Below are 21,877 nucleotides of genomic sequence, written 5' to 3'. Positions count from 1 at the left end.
TTGCTTGAAAGGTCACCTATGCATTTGATGGTTTTTAATCTCTGCCTCATAACAAGTTGCGGTAACCGCTGCCAGAAGTGAAAGGGAAAGGGCAAAGCTCTTCAAAGAACAGCTCACCCTGGCTCCAGCTTTTGTTTCAGTTCAGTTTCAGCCCCTTTTCCCTCCTCTCTTCCCACGTGGCAGAACAAATCTACTTTTAATATGTATTAATGGAAAAAAAAAAAAAAAAAAAGCCTCTATCAAAGCTACAAAACTAAGGTGGGTGAGTGAGTGAGTGAGTGAGGCAGCAAACCAAACCACTTCGGTTTTATTTGAAACTTGGATTTGAGTTGAGAGTTAACTTCTTCCTCTACTAAGTGCCAGACATTTCTTTGGAAACACACTGTTTCTTCCAACTCCACATATGCCCTGATTTCACAGGAACAGCAACTGGCAAAACAAAAAAAAAAAAAAAAAGGGAAACAACCGTCCAGACATGAGACACAGGAATTTATTGAGCTGGGATAGGCAATGGCTGGTAGAAAGGTAATTTCAGTAATAAAAAGAGTGCACATTGTGCTTTGTTTATCTTGGTGCTCTGCTTTATTCAGTTTACACGCTGGCACCTTCCCAAAGAAAGTACTAGTAAAGTATTCCAGTCAGGAGAGAGCACTCTCCAGGTTACAGGTGAGTCACAGCCAGCCTAGCACCCAACGAGCAGAATTATTGGGCTAGGAAAGGGAAATCCTACCCAAACAGACCTTGCTTCTCTCCTTTTGAAGGCACAAATGCTGCCTGCCCTTGGATGTTGGTTCTCTGAGGATATTGTGTTTCACTGACTGGTTTTCACCTCTCCCACCACTTACCTGCACAATCTTTCAGCCCAGTGCAGACAACCATAAGATTCAAGGTCCCATCCCAGCAGGACAGAGGACAGGGAGTCCCTGGATCCCTCTGAATGCCACACAACATTCAAGACCCTTCCAGCAGACAAATGTTCCAGCCACCCAAATGCTTGTGCTTGTGGGAAGCACCCAGAGCACTTTGGATGTGGAAACATCCCATCCTGTTGAGCCTGACTTGTCACGTGTGGGAGAACTAAAAACTTTTTAATTTATGCCCTGGGATTCTGCTTGCCCTTCCTCTCTTTTAGGAGCAAGACACCCAACATACTGCTTAGAAGCTGCACTCACCTGAAGAGAGTTATGCACCCAAACCTTTAAGAAATCCACATCCCTCACCCTGCTTTGCTCTCCCAAGTCACCCTGTTTCAAAAAAGGCCATGGAGCTGGGCCCAGGCTACACAAATCCCCTGTGCTGCCAAAATCCCACTCCTGCTCAACCCACATCCACCAGTGAATACACAAGAGGAGCAATTTGAAATCTGAAAATCTTTACTCATCTCAGACACAACCATCACTTGGTTAAAATGAGAGAGAGAAATACAAAAGTAATTGAAAACAAGCATTCCTCTTTTGACACACACAGACTGGAAGTTGCCCCAGAGACCCTTCCCAAGAGCAGGGCCAAACAGCTCGTGCTTCCCTCTTATGTTCCCTTTTGATGTCTGGCCAGTTTTGAGTGAAAAAAATTGCAGAAAAGCCCCCCCCTTTTGTTGCTGAAGATAACCAGCAGGTACTTTGACCCTTAGCAAGGAGAAAACACAACGTCCCCTGCTTGCTTGAACATGAAGAAAAACCCAAACCACCCCACCCTGAGAGAAAACAGAAGAGATGCATACATTAAATGCAGAGTCCTACAGCAGATTGAAGGGAACCACTGCTGTAACCATCCTATGTCAAGCACACGGTGTTCTGGTTCAGTGCCACGTGCCTGCAGTCCCACACAGACACCATTTCAGAGCAAACACTACCAAAAAAAAAAAAAAAGCATAAAAGTAAACTTCTGCCACCTTTTTTTCTCTCCTGTTCAGCCAAGAGAGGAGGTATGTCAGCCCCAGAGAGCAGAGCTGCTCCCTTCCTACTCCTTGGGGATTTCAAACATGCAAAGGCTCTTGTATTTCTGCAGCAGTTCATTTTTGGTCCTGACCTGCTCCCGCAGGTTCTGCAGCTGCTGCTGCTGCTGTTCTGGGCTCACACTGATGCCAGGCATGGAGCTGATCAGCTTCCTCATCTCCTGGAACTTGTTCTTGAGCTCATTCAGCACCTGGTGAACATCTTGGCTGTCCTTGTCCATGCTGCAGAGGAGAAAAAACGGAGACGCTGTTCAGTTCTCCTGCTGGAAAGTCAACAATCTGCTGGGGTAATTGTCATTTCCAGTGCAACCAGAGCTTTAACTGGAATTCAGTGGGAAGTTTTTCCTCACTATCTAACTACCTGTTCTGATAAAACAGGCACAGATAGATATGCAGACTGAGTAGTCTCTGGGGCAAGCTGGTTTCCAACATACAACCTAGTCACCTCAGGACACATCAATCATGCTAGGAGACAGTCTACAGCTCTAAAACACAACCATGGAGCAGGCTAAATTCTCCCTCTGTTTGAACTGCCATATCTCTCCTTGGGGAAGGTAAGATTACATATGTGAGTTGTGTGGAGAAACCTGGGAAAAAGGATGTCAGATTCACCCGTGACCTGTTGCTGCTGCTGTAATACAAAAACTCAATGCAGTCAAAAGAGCCTGACAGAGGAAAATAGAAACTGCTCCCCAAAGTCTCAGAGAGTATCCAATGGAAGAGAAAATGGCACTTTGGAGCTTTACAGTGACACTCTGGGGATATATAGCTAATAAAAGAGAGGCGACAGCTTTTTTTTTTTTTTAGCTTTTTTTTCTTTTTTTTAAGATCAGCACAATTGGTTCTGCAGCCAGCTCTGTGCTTGTTGAGGATCAGTGTTGTCTGAGGCAGTGTCTGCCCTCAAATCCTCATTAGTATCTGCCTCAGCTTTGTTAGCACCAGCAAGAAGTTTTACTGATTCCAGGCAAAAGCAAATCCTGGCTTCCAGGGTGCCTGATAATAACAAGAGCAGGATTCTAATGGTCTTTGAAAACCAGGAGCCCGTTCAATAGCCAGACCTAAAAATAAATCTCCTTGGCATGACCATGGCAGAGAGGTGCTTGATTATAACTTTGGGGAATCGTGACACATCTCAGAGCAAAACTTTTAACCAGATGGTCAGCAACGTTTCAAAAACCTGTTGGAACAAAATATTCATTATTTCCCTCTAAATAAAACTGCAGCTGGTTCTATAATGTATCCCCATTATGCAGGCATTCAGTCAGGTCATCAGTGGAAAAATACAGGGACACACACAACCCCATGAAATCTGGAGAAGGAAAGGCTGACACTGCCTGTAATGCAGCCTGCAGGCTGGCTGTGGAGAGGGACATCCTCCCCACTCCAGATCCCCCCAAGTCTTGTTCCCTTCCCCACACACAGAGAGCTGACAGCTGCCTGTCCAGCTGGTTGATCCGAAGGGTTCATTATTTCAGGTTTGGGCTTGTTGGTTTTTGGGTTTTTTTCTCTGATGGGTGGTTTTCCTGCTGGATGGAGCCACTGAAGCTGCTCTGTTTTGTGAGGGCACAGACAGGCAGGGGTGAGGAGGCCTGGGGACAGCAACACAGGACCCAACCCAAGGTCCAGCCACAGCCCATGCTGATGGACTCCACAAAAGAGCTCTCTTCAGGCCCAGCACTCCTCATCCCACCAGCAAAACCCACTATGGGTGGAGCCATGCACTGGGACAGCAACCCTGTACCAGGGAGAAAATATGAGCAAGCCCAGCTTGGGAAAACTTTCTTGGGAAGGGGAAGAGAACGTAATGCTCTTGGATGTAAACAAATTTACACACTGCATCCCTGCTCCTGGGCAGAGTCACCTTGGAGATGTGCCTGCATGGCTGAGTCAGTGTCAAAACAGCAGGGCTGGGCTCTGTGAGCAGCAGCTGTGTTAGAGGACAATGTGCTTCCCATCTGGCAGGAACAGGAGGCAACAGATCCCACTGCCTGCCTCTGTGGTCCTACCCACCTGCAGCATGCTCAGAGTACCCACGTCTGCTCCAGCCACCCAGGAAATGCCATGTGTGAAGCTGAGGGAGGTGGTTGGGTTGTGGGAGTGGGTGGCTCAGCGGGACAGGGCACAAGATATCCTTATCCCAGGGACTGTCATCTGTGGGTCACCGTGACCTGCTTGGTGGCATAAAGGAATCTGGGAGGTCCCAGCCTGTGGTTACTGCCCACTTTGCTGATGTAGATGTATGCACCTGGCAATGGGTTCAGCCTCACTTCTGTGGTCCGGACAGATCAGGCAGAACCAAGGTTGGGGACAGCTGCCCACCTCCAGCACAATGGGGAGACTGAGGGACATCCCAAGGGTTGTGTTCTCATGCCTGTTCTGTACCCAGACTGGTGTGTCAGGGGGTGTTCAGTCCTCCTGTGCCAGGCTGCAGAGGGTGAGGGGTGAACCTCTCTCACCTTCCAGATGTGTTTGATACGAGTGAAACATCAGCAGGACACAAACCTACCCAAGCACACAGGGAAAGGGCAGCCAGGACTACACCCACAACAAGGGAATTCTGCTTCCCATGCCCTCTGCCTCACCACACAGCATACCCAGGTGAGAGGATGGAGCTGGTCTGGATGGATGTTCATGGACCAGGACCTCAGACAAGCATCTCTGAACAGTTTATCCTGGGACAGAAACATCCCAGCTCTCAGGACACATGTACAATTACCTTTTACCCCTATGGTACTGATCTTGAACTGGGAAAAGAGCCATTTAATCCATACCACTGTAGAAGCCATCCCTCCTTTTGACAGCTCCCCAGAAATGAGCTGCATTCCTGCCCCAGCACTGCCTGTGTTTTCTGAGGCTGTTATCAGCCAAACGAATGAGTTATTGGGAGCAATTACCCAGCACAAGTACAACACTCCTGCTCCTGGGTGTGACTGGTGAGTAGGGCAGTGTACCCGGGCCATGGCAGCACCTGCACTGCCTGGGACACCCAAACACCACCCAGATATTGGTGTGACCCCGAGTGCAGATGCACTTGGGGATGTGCCAGCTTCCTCTGACACTCCTCCCACGAACTGCCTCTGGGAGTAAAAAGGCAAAGGAGATGCTGGGAAGCTGGAGAGCATCACTACAGGGGCAACCCCATTGCCCTCCTGCCCCATCCAGGGCACTCCAGGGATGCTGGTGGTTGGAGAACATTACTAGAAGGATCCTTTTGTCCTGCTCCCCATCCAGGCATATTGGGAGTGGGAGAGCATCGTTAGGAGGGGATCCCAGTGCCCCACTCCCCATCCAGAGCACCCCTGGGGATGCTGAGGGGGGGTGAGCACCATTTGACGGGGTCCCTGCTCCCCACCCAGGGCTCCCTGGAGGTGCTGAGGGACGGACAACAACGTTAGAGGGGGATCCCACTGCCCCTGCCCTGCCCGAGGCCACGCTGAGGATGGGCCCTCAGCCCTGCTCCCCACCCGGGGCACTCCGTGGAGGCCGCGGTCAGGCGGCAGCACCCGGAGGAGGAGGAGGAGGAGGAGGAGGGAGGCAGGATGAGGTATCCGGGGCCGGCGGGGCGGGGGTTCGGGACACACGGGGGTCGGTGCCCGCCGTTACCATTTGATGATGTCGTGGACGAGCGGCAGGAAGGAAAACTCCTCCTGGGCGGGCAGCGGTGGCGGCGGAGGGGGCGGCAGCAGCGGCGGCGGCTTCTGCTCGGCGGGAGGCTCCGGCGCTGCCGGTTCCTCGGCGGGGCGGGCGGCGGCGGCGGCCCCCGAGGCCATGGCGGACCCCGGCGCCGCTCAGTGACGGAGCGGAGTGGGGCGGAGCTCGGCTTCCTGACACCTCCCCGCACCGCCCCGCACCGCCCCTCAGCCTGAGCCCCGGCTCTTCCCTGAGCTTAGCGCTGGGCCTGTGCTTTTCTCTGCGCTTGGGCCTGCGCTGGGGCCCCGCCTGGGCCTTTCCTGGAGCTTGTGCCCGGGCACTGCGCTGCCCGTGCGGCAGGGCTGGGGTTGGGCCTGCGCTGGGGCCTGGGCTGGGGATTTCTCCTGAATCTGGGTCTGAGCTAAGCCTGAGATTCAGCCCTGAGGTCGGGCCATGCCCTGCACCCCCCCGGTAATCCCCGGGGCCTCCGCAGCCGCTGGTGGTTGGGGTAGGGAGGGCAGAGCGCGGGGTCCCGCAAGCGAAGGGCAGGGTAAGGAAAAAGTGTCCCAGGAATCATCCTACACTGGGTCCCAGCCCCTGGGAGAACTCAAGACTCTGTGTCCCATGGCTGTGTGTATCCCTCCCTGTTTTTGAGCCAACCCGAGGGGGAAAATGGGGAATGTTAATTCTGCGTTAAATCGGTGACCACAGCAGGGTTTCACAGTCTCTCAGATCCCAGCTTCCCACCATGTTTTTTTCATTAATTGGTGTCCGTAGTTTGGACTTTACTGCAGCTGAGGACAATTGTCAAGGGGGCTGAGTGAGTGTCGTGGTATTTGTAACACCTTAGAGACAGGATGCTTACACAGGACCAGGCTTTCTGCCCCAGGGAGGAAGCATGGCTGACATCAGCCCCAGCTGGAGCTGGGAGCCTGGGCTGGGAACTGGAGGAATCCAGAGGAAGAAAGACAGAAAGCTGGTGCCAGGGCTGGGAAACTGGGAGAGGGGGAGATATGGGGGTCTGAGGTGCAGGTGGAAGGTGGTTCAGGATGGCACCTGGTCAAGGCAGGGAGATGGGCAGTGATGTCCTCCTGTACCAAAAGGCCTGAGAGTTTGGTTCAGCTGTGTTTCAACCCCTCTATATGCACAAAGGATGGTGGTACTGATAATACCAGCTGCAGAAAAACCTCTAAGGTTTTTTCTTCCTGGGTTGGCTTACAGAAAATGTGTAATTTAATTTTTCATTTGAAATAGACTCCTGTGCTCAGCGGTTACGGGACGAGGATAACTGGGAAGGCAGTTTTCTTTTTGAAATCAATTTTTTTCAAAAGGCAGACAGTGACTATTGATATATCCATCGAGAATGCTGGTAACCACTTAAACGTGGAGTATTGACTGTTTGTTCTAAATATAGCAGGTGCAATCACTCATTTTGTTCCTACTGTCAGGAATAGATCCTGGCTTGGGCGCCAATGCTGGAATGTGCTAAGGGGCACAGGGGAGCCCAAGGTCCCATCAAGCAGATCCCTGTGGGGAGGAGGCTGATGGTATTTATGGTCCTTGACTCAGCCAAGCAGGAGGTACAGGATGGTCCTTTGAGTGGGGCTGACCCGAGAGGTTCATTTCTGTCACTTTTTCTGTCACATGGGATCTTTCTAAAGTGAGGCAATGCAGGCTCCGTGGGGGACACTTTCCTCTGTGCTCACCCGGTTTTAACTCTCCATTTGATGTAGGGGGATGGCCCAGCCAGGCTGCTGGGCCCCTGCCTCTGATGGGTGAGTCAAGCAGTAGTTAGAGCAGGTGACACTATACAGGTGCCATCCAGCCATACCAAAAGTGCTGTCCATCTGCATTTCTGGATGCCATTTAGTTCCCACAGCAGCTGGAACACACAGCTTCATCTCCTTGGTGTTCCTCCCTGTCCCTGCCTCTCCCCTTTCTTGTGGGAACAGCTCCTCCAGCTCCCTCAGGTGCCCCACCTCTGTCCTCTGGGGCTTGTCCTGTTTCTCCAGGGCACAGCAAAGGTGTTTTGTGGTTTCACAGGCTCCTCCAGCACTGCAGATGCTGGTGAACTGGTTGGATGAGACTGTGGTCACCCTTTGAGTGTCAGCCTGTGTGAGGGGCACAGCAGAGATGCCCCTCACCTTAAAGCCATCACATACATTCGTTGCTCACCCATTATCCTAAAAAGCAGCTGATCAAATAATCCCTATCCAGAGCCTCTTCTGTTACTGCCTGTTTCCTTTACAATACCAATATTATTTTCCCCCTGTCATTTCTATACAAATTGCACTTCTTCTCTGCTTCCAAAGGTAACTTTTGAGGTATTTACCACCAGTTATTTAATTCAGCACCTGGTGACTCTTTGCCTTTCACTGCTCCCTTACAATGACTTGATGTTTTCAAATAGATGGTCTGGCATTTCACCAGGCTCTGCTTCTTTGCTGGACCATCTGGAGCCTGTTGTGCTGTTGCCACCAGCTCTGTTATCATTTTTTACTATGTGGCTATCACCAGGTTGAGCTTTATCTCTTCCTCTGGCTCCTGCACTGCATTGTCAGCCTGAATTTTCTATTTGAGTCCTGCTAAGCTGCCATGGTAGGATAAGTCTGTATTGCTAAGTCAGGAAGGTGTTGTCAGGGTTGTGGCCACCTGGCATGGAGTGATAGGAATGAGAAATTACAGCTCCAGCCCTTGGCTGTGGTCAGCAGCACCGAAACCTTGTCCCTTTTCATTTAGCCATGTCTGTGATCCTGCAACTGCTCAGCTCCCTGGCCAAGATCCCCCCTAATTTTGACCAGATGGGAATTTGATCTCAGGCTCTGCCCTGTCTTCAGTTCTGGTGTCATTCTGAGAGCACTTCAGGGCTCTGGTGTCCCTGGCTTCTCAGAGCTGCTGCTGGGGATGGGAGGGGGGTAAGCTGAGCTTCATTCTTTGAAGCAGTGTTTTAGCCAGAGGGATTTTGGAGGTCTGGCTGCCCCTGCATCACCCTGTGCTCCCAAAGCTGCTGGTGCTCTGGGTACCCTCAGGGTTTAGGATCCAGCTGGAGTTTATTCTGTGGTTCCATACCCCAGGAGATGCCAGGCTCAAGGAGAGAGGCTCCTGTCTCTCCAGGGAGTCTGGCATCAGGGGCAGAGCTGGGGACAAGAGGTGGCACAGGAGGTTTGGCCACGGTGTTTGTAGCTCTGGGCTGGGTGCTGGAGCCACAGAGCTTCAGTGCACTGAGCCAGGAGAACGGGGATGACTGAAGGGCAGAGGGAGCATCCGGTGATAGTGTGATGTTCATTGATGCCACCACACCACTGAGCAAACACAGGGGCTGTCCTGGGCTCCCTGCCACCCCCGGGGAGGCACCCAAGCCAGTGCGTAGGCAAGGGGAGCAGGGAGGGCTTCTTGCACAAGGTCAGCTACGCAGAAACATAGATCCAGGAAAACACGCAGCTGAGCAGTGGCAACCACCAGCCTGGCCCTTCTCCAGGCTCACTGCTTCCATCAGGCAGTGCTGTGCCCTTGGGGCATCCCGGGATGGTGGGTTCTGGGAGCTGCTGGTCCCCACAGGAGCCCACCAGGAAAGAGCCCTCCCAGCCTCAGTTTCCACCCAAGGCAAAGGGGTGAAACTCACCTCACGGGAACAAGGAGCTCGGGGTGTGACTTTGGGGTGTCCCTAAGGAACATCTGCCCCTGCAGAGGGAAGTGCCCTTGTTAGAGCTGGGCCAGCCCAGCCCCGGACCCCTGCTGGCTCTGGCTCGGAGCGAGGTGACTCAGCTACAGCCCCACCATTATTTATAAAAAAGGAGTTAGCCAGAAAACACGTGCCACCAGACTCATGAGGCAGCAGAGATTGCCCTCTCAATGTGCAATCACAGCCTTGAAGCAATGCTGCAGGAGCCTGCACCAGGGCCCAGCTTCCAGCCCAGGCAAGGATTTGCTTCCCTCACCTCCCTGGAGACAGATCCTTCATGTCAGGAAAGTGATGGAGTGGCACAGCATCCCCCTCTGTGTGTGTGCATCCCCCTCTGTGTGTGCATCCCTTCTGCTCCTGCATCCATGGATCCTGGAGCAGCACTGCCCTGGGTGTGGGCAGGGTGCAGTTTTCACCCTTTGCTCTGTTCAGGACATAAATTTTTCTGGATGAGAAGCAGGGACTTGCTAATTGGGCTCCATTAGGACTCTCGTGAAATCCCTGCTCCCTTTCTTGGTCTTGTCCTTTTTGCTAATGTGGGTCAGGCTTTGTTTGTGTGGCCGTGAGGTTCCCTTCAAGTGGGGCAGGAAAAGCCATTACCTGATGTTGGAGTACTTCAAAATGTTGCTCTTTGGTTACTTATCACAGGGGGAGAGGAAAGGGGCTTCGTTTGGACTTTGTTTTGGCACCGCTGAAAAGATTTCAGGTTAAGATTTTAGCCTTTTGCTGGAGTTGCAAATACCATTTTGCTAAAATTGGCCTAATTACAGCAAACAGGCAAATTTTACATGAGCTGTGCAAGATGAATCAGGTGTCCTTGAAGAATACAGTGCCACAGCAGTGGGTTTCTGGGGCAGCGTTGCCGTGGTGGGAGACACAGCTCTCTTGCAAGGTTCTGGAAGGTGGAGAAGTCTCCATCCAGCTACAGTGAGAAACCAGTGAGAAACCATTAAATCCTTTTCCTGAGCTGGGAAAGGTGCCTTTCTGCAGGGCAACAGCCACTCTGAAAGCAGAATTAGGGTCAGCCTTCTTTCTTCCCCCTGCCCCAGGCTCCCTTTGGCAACCACAGCTGAGCCCAGGGCCTTGGGGTGCTGCTGTCCCCACACCTAGAGCAGCCTGTCCCCCCCTTCTTGCTCTGTCAGCTCTCAGTTTGGGTGCTTGGAACCCACAAAGTGGCTTTTCACAGTCACTTGTCCCTGGCCCCAAGGAGCCCTGTTTGCCAGGGGTTTAATGTTTAGCCACTAATCAACAAAGCATATCAGAGAGGTTTTGCTGAACTTTGCTGGGAATTTTTCTGGCTCTTCCAGCACAAAGAGGGCCAAGATGGGGTGGCATGTTTGCCTCAGATAAAGCTGAACATGGGCTGGGTTTTCCTAGAGCAGTTTTCCCACATCCCTCCAGCTCTTGCTTCCTTGTTCCTGGCTGCTCCTTGGCCATCGGCTGGTGATCGGGTGCTCAGCCACATCCCATCCAAAAACCTTTTATCACTTATCAGGCTGGGATTGGTTTGGGGCTTTGGGTCCCAGCAGGGCTTGCTTCATTCTAGCAGCATCAAAATAAGGTTTTCAAACAATGCCAAGGGGAAAAAAAAAAACCTCCTAGTTCAGACTTGAGGCACGAGTGAAGTTGTCCTTTACGCATTTCCCCCATGGGTATTTCTCAGCCAGAAGCCTGACTTTTTCCCCCAAAATAATATGCCCTAAAGCCCAGCTCAGCAGCCACTGCCCAATGTAGTGATCATTGGGTCCTCATGACTCGATCCAACCTGGAACCAGCTTTGGCCCATTCCAACCTTGCAGATAAAGCTGAGCCCAGCCTGGCTTCTCCTGCAATGGCATCCAGCAGAGAGAGAAGCCAGAGCATCCCGTGAAGGATTTGCGTCTGTGACACCATCTTCTTAACCCAGTGTGGCTCAGTCCATTTCATCATTACCCTGAATGCAAACAAATGGCATCAGAGAGGGGCATTTGGCTCTCAAAGAAGCATTTGCCTGTCCTTGCTCTTGGTCCTGCACAAACCCAGCACTGTGGATGCTCCTGCTGCCTTTTGCTCTTCCTGCATGGCAATGGCAGCTCCTGGTGAGGCCACATCTCTCCTGCCTGGGGATTACAGTGGGAGCTGGCTGCTGGCTGGTCCATTCCAGCAACTCTCAGCAACAGCAGAGATAATTGCCACAAGTCTAATTGTTCCTGCTGGATAACGAGCATTTTGCATCATCATCCGCAGCTGCTGAGAGCATCATCTGAGCTGCTATTTCAGGGGTGGAAAGCGGATCCTCCAGGACAGGAGAGGCTGGTCCAGGCTGGATCTGGCCACTCGGATCTCTGAGATCCCTCTTTGCCTCCTGTTGCTAAATCTTATCATGTTTTAAACTAGCAATTGCAGGAGGGAGCTGGCAGATGAGCAGACAGAAACCTTCTCCCTTTGTAAAGGAAGCTGGGAAGGAGTCACCTTTGCAGTGCAGAGCTGCTGCTCGGTGTAATGAGCTTTGTGTGTTCTCTAACACCCCCCACACTGCTCTCAGGCCAGTGGTGCCCCTCGTTTGGGGTGATGCCATTGCAGACAGGAGGCCTTGCTGCAGCCCCCCCATGTGTCACCCTCCTTCCCTCTGAGTGGAGGTGGATGAACAAACCATGCAGCAGAAACCCCTGACTGGGCATTGGTTTCTTCTCCACCAACAAACACTCTGCAAGACCTGGGGACTTGACACCTCTTGGGGCTGCTCTGATGCAGGAGGCTCACTTGGCAGCAGGAGTGAGTGTTTGAGCAAGCTGGGAGCACAGGGCTTTGCTCCTCACACCCTGACAGTGTGCAGCATGGCTGCTGGTAACTGCTGGGTGCCCCAGGGTGGGCTGAGCTGCAGGATTCCTGCTCCACTCATGCTTACAAATATGGGGTTTGGGGCTTTGTCAATGGCTGTGTCAAACTGGGCTGCCCATCCTGTTTGTACCATCCCATCCCATCCCATCCCATCCCATCCCATCCCATCCCATCCCATCCCATCCCATCCCATCCCACAACTCCCAGCCCAACCTTGGGCTCCACACCTCACTTGCTTTTTCATGATTCTCCACAAACCAGGAGGCTGCAGCCCACGGTCAAGTTCAAAGTCTGTTCACAGAGCAGAACGCCTCAAATTAACCCTCTGGGCTCCTCAAGCTTGCAGAAACTTTCAAACACTGTTTTTCCTTCCCCTGTTCTGGAGGTTGCATGGTCCAAGCAACACGGAGGCAATGCTGGATGTTGGGGACCACACTCTGCTGCCTATGCCCTGTGACTGCTGCCAAGCTGCCTGTGCCAATCCCTGCCTTGGCTCTTGGAAGGGGTTTAGGGACAGCAACCTGGCATGAAGACTTAGGGCAAAAGGATTTTCCATCCTGATTATCTCTTGTGTCATTAATGCCATGGATGAGCCTCTGGAAATGCATTTGCAATGGATGTTGCTGGGCACGCCTCGGGAAAGGGTGATTCAGAGCTTGAGATAAGAGTCCTACGAGCTGGCTGGGAAAGGACAGAGAGGAAAAAAATGTCTCAGGGCAAGAGAGGGAAGAGAGAAGTGGGACATCTGTGCTGGGAGCATGAAGCCATCAGCCTCCCTGGCGCCATGGGGCCATGGGATGGCCAGACCCAGGTCAAGACAGCCTTGGATGGAGCTGGCCATGAGGCAGGGCCTGCCTGCTGGCAGAGCTTGGGGAGAGCCCTCTGCCAAAACCCACCCCAGCAGCACTGCCTGGGGACCTGCTCCAGCTCCCAGGGAAGGGGAGATGGGGATGGATCCCCCTGATTCTGTGCAACCCACAGGCTGATCCCTGCCCCACAGGCTGCTGGGGTTGCCATCCCATGGCACAGGGCTTGGTGCCATGGCACAGGTGACACTTGGGGGAGGAAGATGCCAATTTAGCAGCATGAGCTTGTTGTGATGTTACACCTTTGGGACCTGCAACCCCTCTGCCTTTCTGACCAGCTGGAGCTTTTGGGGCTGGGGTTAGTTTTGTACTGAAACAGCCTCTGCCCAGAGGGGGTGTCTGGGGGGCCAGGAGGGAAGGCCCCATCCCTGTGATCCAGCTGGGCCCTCCTGGCAGGTTTGTGCACATTGCTTCCTAATTGCAGTTCTTCATGTTCTCTAGGAGCAAAAGGCATAATTAGCCAGTGGATGGGAAATATGGGGAGCTGGGAGCAGCTTCCAGAGCTGGCGGGGAGGGAGAGGCTGCTGGAGGGCCAGGCAACTCCCCCTCACCAAACCATTGGCATTTCTCCTGCCACCATCCCCGTCCTTCTCTCTTGGTGTGTGGCATCCACTCGGGCACCCTGGCAGGGAAACCAGGGGCTGGCAAGAGCTCCTCACCCTCATCCCACCACTGCCACACCCCTGCAAGCACACAAACACACTTCTCTTTTGCCAGCTTCGTATTTGCAGCCGCTGTATATACAGTATAATCCACCCACAGGGTATCCAGGCTGTACTTGGCCAGGAAGGACAGAACATCCTTGTGATTTGAAAGGTCAAAGCTAATGTCACTACACTGTTGGCTTGAGTCAGGAAGAATGCCAAAGCTGCCCTGGGGACACCAGGTCCTCGTAGGGAGAGGGACAGCTGTCGGGCACAGGGTCCCCCAAAGTGCTCTGCTTGCTGTCTGGAAAGGCAGGGCAAGTGTAACAATAATAATAATAATAATAATAATAATAATAATAATAATAATAATAGTAATAATAATAATAATAATAATAATAATATCCTGGTGTGCAAACAGCTTTGCCTACTCAGCCCAGAGGTCCCTGTGCCCCTTCTCCACTCCTGAAGACTGAGGGGGTGAACAGGTAGTGACGTCTCTCCACAGCATCCACCCAGCCTCCAGTTTCTGGCTCTGAAGCCCAGCTCTGCCTCTTCTGCTGCAGAATTTTCTCCCTAGAGCTCAGCCAGATCCCAGCTGGTCCTGGTCCATGGACAAAACGCAGCTGTTTGCTCTGGGATCCAAAGGGCAGTGAATCCTGCAGAGCAGGAGCAGCCACCCAGGGCTCAAGGCTGGAGCAGAACCAGCATCTGCCCCATCGGACCTCCTCCTCTTCCCCAGTGGTGAGCTTCAAGCTGGGCTGGAGGAAACTTGGCTTGAATGAAAGGCTGGGATTGATTTCCAAGGGACAGAGGAGCTTGCGTGTCCCTTGAGCTCCCAGCACTCTGCATAATGATTTTTTCTGCTAATAATCTCTGCTGAGCAGGCAGCAGCACATGCAGACACAGAGCACGGGGACGAGGGGGATAGTTCAGAGCCTGGCATGGCCATGGCAGGGTCACTGCTGTCCCTGCCGTGGGGACTCTGCATCATTCCCTCACCCATCCCTCTAATGATGGTCCTGTCTAACGAGAATGAGACTTCTTGGAGCAGGTTTGGAGGTGTGTTAGAAAATCCTTTCACAGTGGCAGAGGAGATCCAGGGAGCTGATGGGGTTTTGGGGCCATGCCTGGCAAAGGGGGTCAGACACCACATTCCCCCGTGTATCCCTTCCCTCCAGCACACCTGGGCCGTGTGGGGAGCAGGAATGAGAGCAAGATTCTCCAAACCTGGGTTGTTGGGGAAAATTCTGGCTCTCTCCAGCCCAGCACTGGTGGCAGGGAGCCGGGTGGCTGGGCTGGAGCAGCAGCACGCGTTGGTCCCCGCATGTGCCGAGGACGCTGGCAGGAGCTGGCAGTGCTGCCCAGCCTGGCAGGGCTCTTGCAGCCCTGACCTTTCCAGCTTTGAAAACAGGACGAGAACAAGACGCACTTTTGTTTTCACTTTGGGAGCTGGAACGGGACCTTCGGGCTGTTCCTGGGAAGTTACAGCATCCCAGGGGACTGGGGGGGCCCATACGAACGGCGCTCTGACACCCCGGGGCTCTGTTCCTATTTCGTCCTTCAGTGGCAGATCCCAAAGCTCTCCCCGACCTCTCCTGATGCCAGGCAGGCTGGGAGTGCTCCCCCAGGGCCACCAGGGAAGGGACAGCCTTCAGCTGCAAACCCCATGGGCTCTCATCACAGCTCGGTGAGCCCCGGGGAGGTCAGGGAGTTTGTGTTCAATGCAAAACGTGACTGTTGCCCTCAGTGGCACAGAGCACTCAACTAGAAAACCAGAATATGAGCAATGTGGGTGCCCCTACCTTGTCTCACCCCTAAAACCCAGCCTGTGGCCACCAAGCAGCCCCTGGCTGGTGACCTCAGCCCATGCTATGGGGACTTAGCTGAGGACAGAAGAGCACGGAGCAGCTGTGGCTTGCAGCAGGGCCCATTGTAAAGGGAAAAATGGGGTTGAGCCCCACATCCATCCATGAACAGAGTCAGCTGGTCCTTACTGGGGGACATGGAGACTTCTAAGTCACAGAAATCAGGAACATTATAACCCTGCACCAGAAAAATCTGGGGAGCATCTCCTTGCACTGGGCTGGCACCAGTTTGCTTCTTGATTTATCGGCCACAAGGTGAGCAGGCAGCTGATAATATTTTTTTCCTCTGGTGTGGAAAGGGCTATTCCTAGAAGAAAAAATCCAACCACCACATTCCCCCCATAGCCAGAGAGGACCTGGCACCTCACTGTCACACCCACCACCTGCCCTGGAGCAGCTCCAAGGACAAAAAAACTCAGCAGCTCCCTGATTCCTGTCCCAGCTCCTTATCAAGCTCCCCCACCCATAAATGGAGAAATAATCTGCTGGGTTCCTGTATACGTGGTTGTGGAGCTGGTGATGAGAAGTCACTTGCATGGGGCAGTCACTGCCAGCACAGAGCCTCCTCTAACACTTCCAGCAAATCCCTGGGATGTGCCCAGGAATTCCCTGGGAGCCACTTGTGCTCACCCACCAGGGTCTTCTGCCCCTCTTGTGTGCCAAGATCCCATTTAATCACCTTGAGTGTCAAACTCACAGCACCCTTCACAGCCTCAGGCTTCTTGTGACAGCCATCACGGCAGGAAAACATGGGTTTTTTCCAAGAAAATAATGATTTCCAGGTAATCTCAGCACTGGGGACCTTAGAAGTTATCCAGGAAAAACCGAAGCCTGTGTCACAGAAAGCTGATGTGAGGCTTTTTGAGTGTCCTCAGGGATTTGGTCCAAAATCTCCCCAAATCTCCCCAGATTCTTCTGCTGTCAGAGCTCAGCCAGGGCTGGGTAAGGATGAGTTCCCATGGGTTTGGAGCCACTATAGGGCTGAAAACAGGAGGGTTTGTAAAGCAAAGGGCTGGAAAAGGTGCTGGGGAAGGAGCAGGGACCCTCTGGGGCAGCTCTGGCCCTGTCTCCTTTGCCTACAGCCCCTCAGCAGCACAATAACCCCCAGAACCCCTTCAAACCCCCCAATACTGCGTGTTCCTGCCCCACGTGTTCCCTGATTTTTCCTTTTTCCTCGTGCTGGCACGAGGGTTCACCCAGGGTCGGGGACTGGATCCAGCTGGAAGCATCTGCCCTGCCAAAGGCTTTGTGCCCCCCAGTCCTTGCACAGCTCCAGCAGGATGGGTGCTGTCCCAAGGTGCTGTGCTGCCAACACCTCCCGTCTCTGGGCTCTTGTTTGTCCTGGTGGGTAACGCTGTCCTCCTGAAAAACATGATCTTTGTGTTTTGCTGTCTCAGGGCTGAACCATTGCCCTCCCCGGGGATGGGTCCCTGGAGGCTGGCAGGGATTTATAGCTTGCCATGATTTATGCCAGAGGTGGAGCTGGCGCAGAAGGGAGCCAGCAGCAGGACTGTCCTGGTGTGACCGTCAGGGGCAAAGCCCTGGGGACAGCAGACAAGCATCCTCTAAGGACAGAGGTAGCATCCACAGGATGGTGCACATGTTCAGTCACCTGTCCCCCTCCTGGGAAAAAACCACGGAGTTGTTAAGGTGGGAGATTTCAAAAATGGAAATTTTTTTTTGCCTCTCTTTCAGGGTTTTGCTCTTCTGTCCCTATCCAGGAGGGACAAGGTGGGAGCTGGCAATGCCAGGAGTGATACCAGGTGACCTGAAGTCAATGTAAAGTGAGAGGAGTGGTGGCTGAAGTGGTGTTCATTGCAGGAAAATCATCTGAGCAACAAAGCAAAGCGAAAGGGCTGTGGCAGTAAGGGGCTACTGAGTAACCATGGCCTGGGGACCTTGCCAGGCACCTCTTCTCCCTCCTCTGCAGAGGCTGCGAGGGGGAGCAGGGGGGGAAGAGAGCAAAGGAGCCCAAGAGCCAACCCCAAACCCCAACCACTGCCCCTCAGCCTTGGCCACTGCTGCCCCCTTCCCTCCCAGCCCCTCCTGATCAGCCCAGGGCTCAGGGGACAGACCCCCAGCACCCGTCTGGGCTGCACGTGGGGAGCATCGGAGCCCAGACGATTCACTAGAAGCATCTTGTCTTCTGCAGGGTGTTGAAATCCAACCCTGGGTGCCCCCGGGTGTCTCAGCTTTCCCTCCTCTCCTGGGTGAGAGGTCTGCAGTTGCTCAGCTCTGTTTACTAACCATGGATTTTTCCCCCCTCCAGCTGTTTCTCTATTTTCCCTGCAAAGTGATGCAGAACCACCTTGGGCAAGAGCAGGTGAAAGCCCAGCACTGATGCCCATGCCAGTTCAGACCAGCAAGGAGCTGGGCATCCTGCCAGGGGTGGGAAAGGGGCGTGAGGGGACGTGGGGAGGTCCCTGCAGCAGGATCTGAGCACAGGGTCGGGGCTGCCATGAGCTGGGGGACACCTGAGGTGTTGGGGCATGTGCAGTCACACCCAAACCAGTGCTGGCTGGGGGATAGCTTGGGGACCATCATCCTCCAGGGCATCTCAGGAGGGTCCTGGGACCATCAGGACAGGGTTGTCCCCCTTCTGAACTAGGGTGAAGGTGCCCCCCTGCCTCCTGCATCACCAGTATCCCTCCTGGGACAGATGGGGACAGTGGCTGGCTGTCCAGACAGAGGCTTTGGTGATGAAATGCCTCTCGAGCAGCTCTGTGCCAGTGTGGCCAGACACACAACCAGCCTGCACCAAGGTTTTGCTCTTCCTGCTCATTTTTTACCAGCCAGTGAGTTTTTGCAGGAGAAAAAAGAGATGATTTAGCCTTAATTTATCTCTGCTGCAAAAAGCTGGACATCTTTCCCCATGGACTCAAGCCTGAACATGTCCAGGGTGGTGGCACCCATCCCCTGCTCCCCTGCGCACTCCTTGCTGCCAGCTGCAAACTGCTTCCAACAAACCTCCCACTCACTGGAACCTTTCAGGGACTTGGGCAGACCCCAGACCAGCCCTGTTTTGGGTCCTTCTTAGGTGTCCACCTGTCCCTGATGCCCAGCCTGCCCTAGAGAGAAGGAAAGCAAAGAGTTCCAGCATCCCAGGCCTCAGTGCTGAGAAACACCCTGGTGAACCCTCACGGTTGTACTTCCAGGAGTATTACCCAATCACTGCTGTTGATAACAACCTTTTACAGCTCTACCTGGGCTCTCCAGGAGAGGTCAAGGGGTTCAGCCTCCCACAGCCTGAAGAAGAGGGCAAGGAGGCACAAAGAGGTAAAAACGAGTTTTTGGGGAGAGCCAGGGCCAGGCTGTACCGAGCTCTTTTGCCTTCCCAGTGGGTATTGAGGCAGGCATCACGCCCTGGGAGAGCCCATTTACCTGCCACTCACCCCCTGCTAAGATTTTCCAGCTCCGGTGTTCATTTTCACCCCAATTGCACACAGGGGTAGAAGTCTAGAGGCTGTTTCTGTGCACGGCAGGAGAATTGCTGATGGAGAGAACAGGCAGCTCCTGCTGAGAAAAACGCTGCAGCGGGAGCCCAGCCCTTTACTAGACATCAGAGCAGCCACCAAGTGGCAAAACTTCAGGGGAAATTTTGGCTTTTCTTGGGCTGGCTGCTTGCGGCGTGGCTGGGTTTGTTTTGTTCTGGGCTTGAAACACTGGTCGGGCAAAAAGAATGCTTTGTAAGTGTTGAATTAAAAGCCTGATGCAAAAGCTGCAGGGTGCTGGGGCTGGAAAACGTGAGCGGTTTGCAGTCGGCCCCGGCGAGGCTCAGGCTGTTTGGAGAACGTGGGGTTCCTGTGATTAGCCTGCTCATGTGACTCAATATATAACCACCAGTTACACAGTAGATTTAATCTTGGGTCAAAAGTCATGGATAATTCAAACCATGCAGAAAATGGCCATCGCACGCTTGCCGGAGCCGTTTGGGTTTTTTTTCTGCGACGCTTCGTTCGGCCCAAACGACCTCTGCAAAACACGGGGTGGTGTTACCTGTCCTGGCTTCTGCCCTGGCTGGAGGGACTTCTGCTCTTCCTGCATCCCACATCCCACTTTCTGAGCCTCATTTCATCTCTGGGACTTGCTATGGTCAAAAAATCCCAGGATGGTTGATGCTCTAAACCTCCTATCTGAAGCACAGCATCGTTCCTCAGTCCGGGTATTTTGCAGGTGCCTGCAGAGGGGGTGCCCTCATCACCCCAAACTGGCAGGGCTCTGGATGCTGCCCCTTGTCCCTGTGGTGGATTTGGTACCCAGCTCAGCATCTTCTCTGTTTCCATCACTCCCTCTTGAGTGCTGCCTTAGATTCTTCTCTCAGGCAGTTTCTTTCCTGACTGAGTCATGAAAAGCACTCCAGTATCAGGAAGATGCCACGGGGATGTTGAGGACTGTCCTGCCTGGTTATGTTAATTGAGCAAAGGATTTCAAAGCAGTGCCTTGGAAATACTGATCAGGGTAAAGAGCTTGTGCTCTGAAGTTTGAGCACGGGCAGTGGGGAGCACTGACTGCTCCATGTCCCCCCCACCAGCAGATTGTTGCTCCCTCGCTGCTTTCTGGAGGCAGCAGCCACGATTTCTCGTGAGCTGCTTCTCTGACAAAGGCTTCACTGGAGGGAGAAGCCAGGCTGCAGTTTGGCAGAATCCTGCATTGCAAGGATGGGTATCCATAGGGGATGCGTTGTTCCATCTGCTGGTGGCAGCAGACGTCCCTGCCCCGTTGTTGCATGGGGACAGTGGCCTGTCATGGGCCATGGCTGGGCTCATCCATCACTGCACCTCCTCTGTGCCTCCATCTCCTCTCAGGTCATTAGGAAGGATGAGTGATCCCTCCCTTCTCTTGCAGCTCAGAGACAGAGAGAAGGATGCAAATGGTCCCTGTGAGCACAGCAAAGCTTTTCCCTGCGGGAACACGGAGCAGCCTCGTGGCTGCTTTGCAGTCAGGAGAGGCAGCAGGACAGCAAACTCATGGCCACGGGTGGGTGTGACAATGCTAAACCCCATCTCCAGGCAGCCCCTCCTGCCCTGCTCCAGCCCCGTGGTGACAGCACAGCTGGAGAGTTTGGCAGAAAAACTGAGGATCTGAGCCTGGGCTACAGCCAGCCAGAACCTGAGAGGGCTGATTCCTCTTCCCAGCCTTGGTACATCTGTACAGGGAAGAGGAAAAGCCCTTTGGGACAAGGAAGAGAAAGCACTGGAACAGGCATAAATAGCTTAGTAATAATACTAATGATAGCACTTAGCACGTAGGCAGCAGTTTGCAGAGCAGAGCGCTTTGCAAACATTAATTAGTGCTGGTAGACAGTTCAGTGATATGGTTCCCATTTTGCCAACTACAAAGAGCAGAGAACCAACCATCTGTTTAAATCCCTTTTAATTTAATCTTGGGGCATTCATAGGAAAATCCTGAGCCTATTTCAGCATCAGATGAAATCTCCCGAGCACCCTTGGACCCTTCAGACCCTTTCAGGGGGCAGCAGACACCAAGCATCTTGGGAGAGGGATGTTTTGAAAGGTGTTGGTGGTACAGAGGGGGAAAACAGGGTGGCTGTTTCCCCTGTCAATAAATACACACGGTGTGGCCAGGGCACTGGTGGTTTCCCTGCAGACCAGTTGTGTTCCTGGAGCCTTTGGGGTTTTCCAGCTGGGGATGAAGGGCTTGATGGGCTCCTCCCGTCTTTTGGTTGGTCTCTGCTTGACCTCTGGCAGATTTTATGACCTCTCAGGACACCCAGTTCATCAGCAAAAATCCCAGCAGCTTGCCAAGAACAAATGGGAAGAGTTGGTTAAAGCTGTACCTGGGGCTCAGCCCTGTGGGGTGGCTGTGCTGGCCTTGGGGACATGTGTGGCTGACACTGCAGGCACCAGACACTGCAGCTGAGGATGCCTGGTACTGGCATAAGCTAAAACTTCTTCATCTAGGGTATTCAGTGTTTTTTTTTTCTTCAAACATACCTGCTTTGTATTGCACAGCAAGCAACACCCCTGCAACACGCTCTGCACGGGGGGTTTGCTAAGGCTGGGGGCTCAGACAAAGGTCTGGAAACAAGTTGAATATCACCACTAGCCTGAAAGAGGAGCAGCACCCCCAAAAGTTCTGCAGGAAATGCAGATATTGCCAAGTGCAGAGCCAGGAGGGTGAGTGCTGCAGGCAGCAGCCGGCCTGGGCTGGCACAGCTGGGTTGGAAGCAAAGCTGGTCTCACACCTTGAGCCAGCAGCAGCCCTGCCTGGTGTTTTCCTGCAGCTTTTCCTCTCCCGGTGGATAATTTGCAGGCAGGGAAAGGGATGGATTGAAAACATGGGGGAAGAGGAAAGGCCAACCCTCCTGCAAGGAGATTTCCCCTTCCACTTCAGCAACAGCAAAACATGTTTGCCTGCTCTTTGAGCTCATATCGAAACCCCCAGCCCTTTCC

The 21,877-nt window shown here is 53.2% G+C and overlaps 1 protein-coding gene across 2 annotated transcripts; it reads right to left on the bottom strand.

Annotated features, from left to right (window-relative positions):
• Positions 1-1,355: 1,355 nt before the first annotated feature.
• On the bottom strand, positions 1,356-9,228 carry MED9 (mediator complex subunit 9). 2 transcript variants are annotated; one of them, XM_071760564.1, is made up of 4 exons: positions 9,218-9,228; positions 5,558-5,769; positions 2,029-2,176; positions 1,356-1,848 (listed from the first exon to the last, which is right to left on the bottom strand). In XM_071760564.1, the coding sequence occupies exons 2-4, from the start codon at positions 5,722-5,724 to the stop codon at positions 1,837-1,839; spliced, it is 327 nt and encodes a 108-aa protein (XP_071616665.1). In that variant the 5' UTR covers positions 5,725-5,769; positions 9,218-9,228; the 3' UTR covers positions 1,356-1,836. The 2 variants fall into 2 exon arrangements, with proteins under 2 accessions (XP_071616665.1, XP_071616664.1); XM_071760563.1 differs by lacking the exon at positions 9,218-9,228 and having other exon boundaries at positions 1,356-2,176.
• Between the last annotated feature and the right edge of the window lie 12,649 nt (positions 9,229-21,877).

Source organism: Heliangelus exortis, chromosome 17, assembly GCF_036169615.1.
Source record: "Heliangelus exortis chromosome 17, bHelExo1.hap1, whole genome shotgun sequence".
Classification (NCBI taxonomy): Eukaryota; Metazoa; Chordata; class Aves; order Apodiformes; family Trochilidae; genus Heliangelus; species Heliangelus exortis.
This window is presented reverse-complemented; position numbering and strand designations above follow the sequence as displayed.